The 12,371-nt window shown below is 28.5% G+C and overlaps 1 protein-coding gene across 1 annotated transcript in view; it reads right to left on the reverse strand.

The window, feature by feature from the left end:
• Positions 1-12,371, reverse strand: part of LOC134528847 (uncharacterized) — a 217,637-nt gene that overhangs the window by 23,442 nt on the left and 181,824 nt on the right. The window contains exons 26-28 of the mRNA XM_063362514.1: positions 11,454-11,535; positions 5,906-5,970; positions 3,998-4,079 (exon numbers count right to left, since the gene is read on the reverse strand). Coding sequence (XP_063218584.1) covers positions 3,998-4,079; positions 5,906-5,970; positions 11,454-11,535 — 229 coding nt within the window. The remainder of the gene's footprint in view (positions 1-3,997; positions 4,080-5,905; positions 5,971-11,453; positions 11,536-12,371) is intronic.

A 12,371-nucleotide genomic window follows, 5' to 3' on the forward strand; every position in this document is an offset into this window, starting at 1 on the left:
CGTCGTACTCGATGGAGGATGTACCATCGACTACGAGAACCATGACGTCGGCGCCGACGATGTTGGAGCAGATCCCGTTGGCAACGCCTCTGACAACGCTGGAGGAGACTTCGATATGTGCTGTTCCACCATCAGCTGAAGTTTCACCATCTGCATTCCAGACTTCAATTCATGAAGAGCGTGCATCGCATCAGTGCAAATATTGTGACGCATCATTTACTAGAACTTCAAATGCGCGCAGACATGAAAGGAGCGGTTGTTCTAATAATGTTCAAAGAATACAATTTCAGTGTATAAAATGTAATAAACTAATTTCACGTCTCGATAGCTTACATCGTCATTATAAAAATTGCTCCGAGACGTATAATGAACATGGTTATTGTTTCGACTCATGTGTTGTACCGGCTAATGCGACTATATAAGTGATATGAACTTCAGTCCGTCTCTGGCTGTGGTGATGAACGGATCGTATAGACATTTAAAGTCATGTAAAAGGCTTAGTCCGTACAATAAGAAGACTGTTTGAATCGAGAAATTTACAAAACTTTAGTAAGTTGTCAGTGTTTTTTTTTGTACTTGTAGTAGTGTAGTATGTATGAAATAAAAGTTTTTTTAAAAGAACTTGCGGTGTTTTTTATTTTCTCAAACCTTACACTTTAGTGGTACTTTTTTAAAATATTAATGTTGTTTTGTATCGACAAGGGATCGAACCACGGACCTTAGTCGATCCAATCAATCAGTATATTGATTACAAATTTATTTAATGAATTTTGAACTTTTTCCCGAATCTCTAGCATTAAAATTACGAATTTCCAATATGGTAGTCTTGACGTCTGATAGGATGATGGTAGTAGAGGATTTAAAGTCTCTTTACGAAAGTTTAACATGGTTTATTGAAATTATTATTTTTTCATAAAATTAAACATTATTGCATCGATCGGGTATCGAACCGAGGACGTGAATCGATCGAATCAATATGTAAATTAATGAGTGATTTATTTAATGAATTTTGGAACTTTTCCCGAATTTCTAGCTAAATAATTACGGATTTTCAAGATGGCGGCCAAATTTCAAGATGGCGGGTGTCACAGTAATAAATGATTACTGCACTCTATCGGATAAGAACTAAACTAACATGGCGTGAGCGCACTCTCGCCGACGATACATTGATGATGGCTTCCAGCATCAAAGACAAGATGGCGGACATGACGTCATACTAGATGACGATCTATATGCTTTGAAAAAAGTGGTGGGAGTCAGTCTGCTAGCACACACCACGGGGGGAAGGATCGGTCGCCATTTTTAATTTTTTTGCCCTCGCCGGGTTCGAACCGAGGACTCCGAACTCCGTGTCTAAAAAGTACAATTTTTAAAAAAAATATATTAAAATATTATTAAATGGATTTTTTTTTATAATTTTTAAATTTTTTTTTCATTAAAATCGAATAATAAATAAAAAAGTTAAAGATGGCGGGCGTAACGGAAAATGCAACGGTGACGTCATAATCCTATAAATGGCTTAACTGAGGTTTGAGTTAAGGATGCTTAAGCCAGTTTTAGGAATTTTCAGCCGCTGGGATTTTTAAGGACTAAAAACGGGAATTTTTCCCTCGAAACGGGAAATTTTTCCCTCGAAAAAAGAATTTTTTAATTTGTGGAATTTTTTGAGATTTTTTGGCGGAATTTTTTTCCACAGAAATGGAAATTTTGGCGAATTTTGAGGAATTTTGGGCAAATTTTGCCCAATTTTGGCGGATTTTGGCGATTTTTGAGGATCAAATTAAAGGTCAAGGTCAAAGGTCAAGGTCAAGGTCATCCAAGATGGACGCCGTGACGTCACAATCCAAGATGGCGGGTGTCACCACAGGCACCACAGCCAGAAGCCATGTTCCAGAACATACATTCGTATACTACTATAACAACATAAACAATTTAAGCATTTTTGTTGATTATATGCTTTCAATATGTTAACATAACTTAAAGTGTGATGCATTCCATTAGAAACTTTACTTTAATGTAAAATTACTAAGTTTTTTTTATTATAAAAAAACATTACACAACCCTAAAAGCAATACATTGCATGAATCATAAATCAATAAATTGACTAATTATTAATACTTTTTATTATACTCACTTACAACACTAAAATTAGAACGGTTTAAATCCATGTTTTTAAACGTTTACGTTTAATATTTCACTTGTTTTGTGCAGAAAGAATTATTAATATGACATGTAACAGAGTTCATACAATTTATTTATGGACTAAACTGAACTTACTTTGACTTTACTAAATCTGTACAAAAATATCAATAAAGTATTTATTAATTTGAGACACTGGGTTTATTTATAACCCTATTAAAACCTGGCAGATTTTTATATTAACGAGATTTTTGATTTCTTAATTCTTTTCTATGAGAGAAATATAGTTTTATCAAGTTTGGCACGAGTTCAGGCTAGCGAACAAGTTGCAGAATGCATGTACCGGGAATCTTAATGCTTCAAAAATTTCCATTTTATCAAAAAACAAAAAATCACCAAATTTCTCAAAATACAAACAAAATCGCATTTTTCAAAGAATCTTTCATAAAACAATGGAAATAATCCTACTAAAAAAATAAATACAAAAAATTTCCTTCTACATGTAGCATTTTTCTGAAAATGCTTCTATAAATAAATGACCTAGTACTTGAATCAGGTAATCATAATGATTATTAAAAAAAAGTTTAACTGTATTTGTTTATGAAGAAATTTGTGTTTAAATTTCGAAAATATCTAAAATTCAAACCTTTGTACAACCTCTGTGTTTGGCTCGAACATCCATACAAAAACTCAGAACTAGACCGAATAATTTTAATTTATTTTCCTACAATTTTCGGATATTTATAAAAATTTTAAGTTCAACCATATACAGTTGCTTTGTTATTACTCCAAATTCCTTAAATGTATTACTCTACGCACTCAGTGAGCATTAATTCACGACAGAAGTTAAGAAAAAATAAAATGGACCCAAAACAAGAAGAAAATAAATTTTTATTGGAATAAAAATTAAGTTAAAAGGACAATCCTGAGAGATTTATAATCAAGAATGTGAATTGGTTACCCAATGTAAGTTAGAATATTAATTTATAGACGAATTATATATTGAAGTGACTTTAATAAATAATATTTGATATAACTAAATATTAACTGTTAGTTGTTTTGAATTTATTGAAAATTAAACCCTCTATTTTTTGAGGCATTGTAAAATGTGTGCCCTAAATAAATCTACAAGATAATATCACGGATACTCACTGAATTTACATTCTTAGTAAAATATAAGTAATATATCTTAATATATATTCATTTGAAAACATTGTTAGTAGATCCATTTAAGATGGTTTTTTATAAAATGTAGTTCCAAAATCAAATTTGTATAAAATAAATTTATTAAATACGTCCATTTGTAGATAGGACTTTTAAGACCCATATGAAAATAAAGAAAGTTTTAAAATAAATTATTTTTCTATTATTTAAATTTTTTAACCTTTTTCGTAATTATTAAAACTCACTTTGTAATTGTATTAAATATAGTAAAGTGCGTTTATATTTTGAAGAAAAATTAAATAAAACATGTTTCTGTGTATAGTGTCTTAATACTTTTTTTAATAGGAAATCTAGTATTGTGAACGTATTTTTAGAAAAAATTAAGTGAAAAAAATTGCTATCAGAAAATTGAACTAGATTCTAGGGATGATGTAAACTAATGTAATTTTTTACCTTACTTACAAAGTTATTTGAAATACAGCGCATATTATTTATTGCAAATCATTTTCTTATTCCTTATAAAATAAAATGGTTAATTTCTATGAATGAGATTATATATCCTTTAGAGAGAAATTAAACATTCATTGTCAGATGAGTTGGATTACATTATGGAAAAAAAAATATTAAATAATTGATTCCACTTATAATTAAAAACTCAAATTATCTAAGAATTAAAATATTAAGTGTAACATACGGGATGAAGGACTGTCATCTTCTTTGGAATCACCTTTCTCCTGGTCAGAATCGGTCCATTTCAAGACGAGGTTAGAGCTTGACTAAAGTTTAAGACAAAAAACAATAAAAACATATCAAATCCTTTAAACAGATAATAGAGGACAGGTTAACTGAAATTTTTTAAAATATTTTCGAAGCTACATTATTTTACAAAAAAAAATGCATTTATTTATGCAGCAACATAATATTTCAATTTGGTCATTAACATTTTTTTTTTGTGGTTTAGCAAAAAACTTTACATAAAAATAAATTCTAATAAATATTTCTATAAATTTGGGCATAAATTCTAGTTTCAGTCACCAATATACATATTTCCTGTCAAATTAAAAATATAATTTTCAAAATTAAAAATATATTTTTTTATATAGTTCGTACCCCATTGTAAATTTGGAGGCCGTTTCGTCTATTGCTGTTCATTAGAAAGATGTAAGACTTTTCAAAAAATATATGGCAAAAATATGTTTATTTTTTTCCACCCGTCATTAGTTTGGCACCATGGTTAAAGAACACTGGAAATATAAAATTGTTAAAAACTACTACAGTATAATACTAAAATTTCTCTCTCTCTATATATATATATATATATATATATATATATAATTTGCTTTATTTTAAATCAATAAAATATTGCATCACTAGTGTTCAGTAAAATCCCACTAAATATTTTTGACAAATTTAGATTGGGATAAAAGTAAAACAAGTATGCTAAATCGAATACACATTATTTATATATTTATAATAGCCACATACTATATACACACAAAAGACTGGTAATTTCTTCGTTAATACGGCAATATGATAACTTTCTCAGTACTATTTAGCATCATATCAGTTTTATTTTTCGCTGGTAATAATGTATATAAATTTTATGCAACACAGGGTCATGCATAGAAATCCATTGATATAGGTTTTTAGACAAAAGTAGTGCGTTTTAAGGTACACTCTGATTCAGAATGGGCTTTATAAGTACGTCATACTGGGGTTAAGGTGGACCTTGCGACCAACGACTATCCCTTATAAATAACAACATAACGAAAATCCAGATAGTCCAATGACGATGTATTTATCAGAAAACAATAATAATTTTTTTATTCTTATAATCATTATTGGTAGAAACATGCAAAAATTATATTATTTTCTTTTACCAGGCTAACTCTACGAACGTTGGCTTTAATATGTCCAAGAATATTTTTCATTGGTTCCTGGCACACTTTACTTTCAAGCTAGACTCCATATTATAAGCTGATTAATATTATTTGATTTTTATTGGCTAATGGACATCCGATAATTAAACGAAAATGCCATTCAAATGCGCATTTGTAGCCATTGTAGCCTCTCTTTGTATAAAAATAAAAATTATAGAGTTTTTTTAGTAAAACTGGATCTTACATTCAAAACCCAGTGGAATAAATGATAGAAAAAATGGAGACTTTGTTTCTATATTAATAATTTAATAAATATTTAATTTATGAAAATCGAAGTTCATATTTCGATTTTATTTGGAGTGTAACACTAACAAAATATTACTAATATAATTATTCACCATTGTGTAAGCGCAATAAAATTGGCCAAGATATTGAGCTTAACATCCCTCGACATCTGGGCCCAAAATATAAAAAGAATTGATGGGATGAACATGCAGTATTGACTGGTTGAAAAGAAGTGTGGAACAGGAGTACTTAAAAAAAAGGTTCTGCCTCATTGCTCAGCCCTCACTATTTTTCACTAAAACAATTTCGAGTTTGCCCACTGCAGTAACTATTACCATTTAGCCTTGACCTCTGAAACACAATTGTATAAAATTTATGAAATTATGTAAAATAAATTAAGGATGTTTGTGTAAAATGAAGAAAAAACGGGTTCTCACCTCACTTGAAGGACGTGAAGTCCCATCATATTTATTTTCCGATGATTTATTGCTATATACGGCATCTGTTGGAAATATAATCCATTAAGATACTAAGCATGTCTATGAACCTTTCTAAAATAACCAATACCAAACAGCACTTAAAATAATAAGAAATTATCAGAAAAAAAACATGAAATTCCGAAGGTTATCCTCTAGTAAAATAGGACGAATATTTTGTTTTAGACAACGTTTCTTTAAAGTTAACATTAAGGATGTATACAATTTTGAACATTATTTAAATAACATATAAGAAATATGTGCAACTTAAAACAATGTTATGGACGTATGCCATGTACAACATAGTTGCATTAGTGTTTTTTACTGTATGTACCTAATTCCTCATTGGCTGATTTAAATGCCAATCGACCTTCTTTCACCAATTATTATTTATCCATAAATACATGTTGTAGACTATGACAAATATATTGAATTCCACCATGATAAATTATTGTCTGTATAACATGAGACAAGCATTATATAATAAAGTATAATTTTATTGTTGTTCTTACATGTTGCAATTTTTCAAGCCGATATCTTGCGTGCCGTTTTAATATTTATTCAAAACAAAGAAGATTTTAACTTTATTATTGTTTGGGAAATATCTCCCTCAGTAACAACTTCCAGGTCAGATGTGTAAACAGGGTTCAGTTTTTGTTTTAGTATAAATAATATCTTCACGTGCATAATTTATGAAGTTAGGAAAAATTCTCTAAAATGTTACATAATTCACTTACACATACAGATTTTAACTGAAACTTTCTCAAATAAGCTAACAATAATAACACCATTAAACATTCCACGGTTATGCACAGTTGCTTAATAACATGAAACCTTAAGATACAAGGACCTTAACCTCTTGGCACCGGCTCATTGGATATTAATTTGTGTTATTCCTGGGTGATGGCATGGCACCCGCTCCAATAAACGTTTTATATCATGCTCAAAGTGTACCTATGTTATATTAAATGAAATTATTTTGGAATAAAGACAACCTAACAACTGAGGAGTATAAATATTGGTGATATTTTTCTGTAAGGCCAGAACACATATAAACACATGGGGATGAAGAAGTTTTGTTTACAATCCTCAAAATATAAAAAGTGCACAGCTCTTATTAACAACATTAGATGAATATCAGAAAAAAATTTAAGATATTAAATACTATATATAGAGACCCGTGAATTTCGCGGATTCATTTCGTGTTATGCTAAAATTCAAATAATTATAATTTAGTGCTGCTTCTGTCATAGGTTCTCTGTTAATCTGGAGGACTGAGGGCCAATAGGGTATTTGATTATAGTGAAAATATTGATTTAAAAGTTGTTAGCTTTACAGTAAACATTTTTCAAAATTAATTTGGCCAACGCATTATTCAGAAATATATATATGATTATTATAAGAAATCATTAATAAAATAATTAAATTCTCATGCTTGACCACGTGATTGAAAACGCACGGGATTGGCTGAATCTGGCGTGACGTCACCTGCTTGTAAACAGTTAATGCCAGTCGAAGTTTTGTACGGTGCATCGGTGTTTTCTTCAAGGTTTTTTCGTCATATTAACTAGTATTCTTATCTAATGCTGATTAAAAGTAATAAATTATTGTAATTATTAGAAAAAATACGATGGAGACCAACTTCATTAAAGCTGACAGTAGAAACCTCCCGAGAATAGACGCAATAATGGTCGGACTATTTTTTAAAAACAATCCCGATTTTTATGCTGCAGAATTAAAAAACGTGAAAGTAGCGTTGTAAGTGTTATTATAAATGATTAAAATATACTTTTAAATAATTAAGTAAATTAGAAAAGCCTAAAAACGTTTTATTATTGTTAACTTTTTATATAATGTTGACAGATTGATTGGATTGACCATTCAATAACAAAAGTAGGGCTCCCGTTAGAACTAATTTAAAGCGAATAAAAATGAAATGATGTATTTCAATGTATATAGATATAAAATTATTCATCAAATTATCGTTTTGTGAACCACAGTTATGTCAACATTACTTTAATAGGTAAGAGTTCCGTATCGCGTATCCAAATTGGTCTCTTGCTATGGATGGCATGATCCTGTACATTTTTGTTACTGTGGTACATAATTTTTCTGTTTTAGTTCGTCGAAAGATTCTGGACATAATCAAAATTTGTGGTAAAATAATGACTAATGGTCGTAAGTTGAATGCACGATATATTTTACTTTTTATTCAAATCAAGATCATAATTCATTGGTAGATCACGGGTGCGCCATCTAGTATCGAGTAACGAAACGTTACACACGGCTGGAATTCGTTACTCGCATTTTTCGTATGTTTTACCCTGTTTAACGCATGCGCGCGCATATTCGATGATTTTACGTTACTAAGAACGATGTTTGTTTATTAAGTATAATTTGGAAATTCGTCGTCCAAGTTTTTTACTGTTTATAAGAAAGTATTTTTTTACAAATTAGAAATAAGGTATGTTTTTGTTTTTTATTATCGCGTATTTTCACGTTTTTTTGTTCTTATCTTAAAAGAGATAATATAATAAAACTGCTCTAATGAGATTTAATTGTTACATGGTTAACAAAAACTGTTAATTATCAGATATTAATTGTTAATATTCTATTTATTATTTACGCGACGTCATACTGTACGCGTACGCAATACGACTCGATTCGTTGCTGCAACATAATATAGCATTTTATGCTGTATCAGAAGTAACAAGTAACGTAACGATACGATAGTAACGAGTACTAATTGTTATAGTAACGAATACATATGGGTATGCTTTTTTTCGTTACTTTTACACCTCTACGTGAAAGCTAACAGTTTGTTTACAAGCATGTGACGTCATGACATCAGGTGACCTGCAAACATGGCGTCTCGCCGTTTTGGCGGCTTTTTTATTCATTTAAACTTTGATGGTGATATTAATAGATAATAGATAACTTCACAAAGAATTAATCAAATTGCTTAGGTATCATGTCATAATGAACAATTTTAGACATTTACCTAAAACCTGTCAAATACCCTATTAGAGACCCTCACTCATAGAAGTGTCGAATCACAGGCCACCCAGTCAAGACGACTCACAAGTCAGCAGCCAATGAACAGTTGGCATTTGCCCGAGTGTGTAGAGGATATTGGAGTCTATCCTGGAGGTCATTGAATCCGCGAAATTCACGGGTCTCTAACTATATATATTTAATAATGGTTTTATGAATTTAAATTAAAAACATTATTTTTATTAACATATTTTATAAATAATATAATTTATAAATAAAATAATTATGGCACTCTATAAAAAAATAATAGCAAGCAAAAATCCTGAAACTATAATATTTCAATTTAAATTGATATTTTATTTTAATCTTTACTCAAAAGTATGCAGGTATTTGGTTCGGTATTTCCTAAATGTTGATGCGTGGAAAAGAGGTTGCATAACAACATAAACAATTTTAGCATTTTTATCGAACATATACTTTCAATATGTTAACATAACTTAAAGTGTGATGCATTCCATTAGAAACTTTACTTAATGTAAAATTATTATGTTTTTTTAATTATAAAAAAAAACATGACACAACCCTTAAAGCAATACATTGCATCAATCATAAATCGATAAATTGACTAATTATAAATACTTTTTTATTTTACTCAATAACAACTCTAAAATTAGAATGGTCTACTATCATTTTTTTAAACGTTTACGTTTAATATTTCAATTGTTTCGTGCAGAAAGAATTAATACTATGACATGTAACAGAGTTCTCACAAATAATTTATGTTCTAATCTGAACACACTTTGACTTTACCCAATCTGTACAAAAATATCAATAAAATATTTATTAATTTGAGACACTGCGTTTATTTTTAACCCTATTAAAACCTGGCATATTTTTATATTAACCAGATTTTTGATTTCTTAATTCTTTTCTATGAGAGAAATATAGTTTAGTCAAGTTTGGCACGAGTTCAGGCTAGCGAACAAGTTGCAGAATGCATGTACCGGGAATCTTAATGCTTCAAAAATTTCCATTTTATCAAAAAACAAAAAATCACCAAATTTCTCAAAATACAAACAAAATCGCATTTTTAAAAGAATCTTTCATAAAACAATGGAAATATTCCTACTAAAAAAATAAATACAAAAAATTTCCTTCTAATGTAGCATTTTTATGAAAATGCTTCTATAAATAAATGACCTAGTACTTGAATCAGGTAATCATAATGATTATTAAAAAAAAGTTTAACTGTATTTGTTTATGAAGAAATTTGTGTTTTCATTTAGTAAATATATAAAATTCAAACCTTTGTACAACCTCTGTGTTTGGCTCGAACATTCATACAAAAACTCAGAACTAAAACGACTAATTTTAATTTATTTTCCTACAATTTTCGGATATTTATAAAAATTTTAAGTTCAACCATATACAGTTGCTTTGTTATTACTCCAAATTCCTTAAATGTATTACTCTACGCACTCAGTGAGCATTAATTCACGACAGAAGTTAAGAAAAAATAAAATGGACCCAAAACAAGAAGAACATAAATTTTTATTGGAATAAAAATTAAGTTAAAAGGACAATCCTGAGAGAGTTATAATCAAGAATGTGATTTGGTTACCCAATGTCCGTTAGAATATTAATTTATAGACGAGTTATGTATTGAAGTGACTTTAATAAATAATATTTGATATAACTAAATATTAACTGTTAGATGTTTTGAATTTATTGAAAATTAAACCCTCTATTTTTTGAGGCATTGTAAAATGTGTGCCCTAAATAAATCTACAAGATAATATCACGGATACTCACTGAATTTACATTATTAGTAAAATATAAGTAATATATCGTAATATATATTCATTTGAAAACATTGTTAGCAGATCCATTTAAGATGGTTTTTTATAAAATGTAGTTCCAAAATCAAATTTGTATAAACTAAATTTATTAAATACGTCCATTTGTAGATAGGACTTTTAAGACCCATATGAAAATAAAGAAAGTTTTAAAATAAATTATTTTTCTATTATTTAAATTTTTTAACCTTTTTCATAATTATTGAAACTCACTTTGTAATTGTATTAAATATAGTAAAGTGCGTTTATATTTTGAAGAAAAATTAAATAAAAAATGTTTTTGTGTATAGTTTTAAATTTTTTTTAATAGGAAATCTAGTATTGTGAACGTATTTTTAGAAAAAATTAAGTGAAAAAAATTGCTATCAGAAAATTGAACTAGATTCTAGGGGTGATGTAAATTAATGTAATTTTTTACCTTACTTACAAAGTTATTTGAAATACAGCGCATATTATTTATTGCAAATCATTTTCTTATTCCTTATAAAATAAAATGGTTAATTTCTATGAATGATATGATATAACCCTTAGAGAGTAATTAAATATTCACTGTCAGATGAGTTGGATTACATTATGGAAAAAAATATATTAAATAATTAATTCCACTTATAATTTTAAACTCAAATTATCTAAGAATTAAAATATTAAGTGTAACATACTTGATGAAAGACTGTCATCTTCTTTGGAATCACCTTTCTCCTGGTCAGAATCGGTCCATTCCAAGACGAGGTTAGAGCTTGACTAAAGTTTAAGACAAAAAAACAATAAAAACATATCAAATCCTTTAAACAGATAATAGAGGACAGGTTAACTGAATTTTTTTTAATATATTCGAAGCTACATTATTTTACAAAAAAATTGCATTTATTTATGCAGCAACATAATATTTCAATTTGGTTATTTACGTTTTTTTATGTGGTTTAGCAAAAAAACTGTACATAAAAATAAATTCTATTGAATATTTCTATAAATTTGGGAATAAATTCTAGTTTCAGTTACCAATACACAAATTATCTGTCATTAAATTCAAAATATAAATTTCAACATTATAAAATATATATATTTTTTTAGTTCGTACCCCATTGTAAGTTTGAAGTCTGTTTTGTCTGTTGCTGTTCATTAGAAAGATGTAAGACTTTTCAAAAAATATATTTATTTTTTTCCACCCGTCGTTAGTTTGGCACCATGATTAAAGAACACTGGAAATATAAAACTGTTAATAACTACTAAAGTATAAAATTAGAATTACTCTAAAATATACATATATAATTTGCTTTATTTTGAATCAGTAAAATATTGCATCACTACTGTTCTGTAAAATCCCACTAAATATTTTTGAAAAATTTGATTGAGATAAAAGTAAAACAAATATATTAAATCTAATACAAATGATTTATATATTTATAATAGCCACATACTACATACACACAAAATGACTGGTGAGTTTTGTGTGTTAATAAGACAATATGCTAACTTTCTCGGTACTATTTAGCATCTTATCAGTTTTATTGTTCGCTGGTAATAATGTAAATAAATTTTATGCCTCGCATGGTCGTGCATATAAATCCATGGATATA

Source organism: Bacillus rossius, chromosome 2, assembly GCF_032445375.1.
Source record: "Bacillus rossius redtenbacheri isolate Brsri chromosome 2, Brsri_v3, whole genome shotgun sequence".
NCBI lineage: Eukaryota > Metazoa > Arthropoda > Insecta > Phasmatodea > Bacillidae > Bacillus > Bacillus rossius.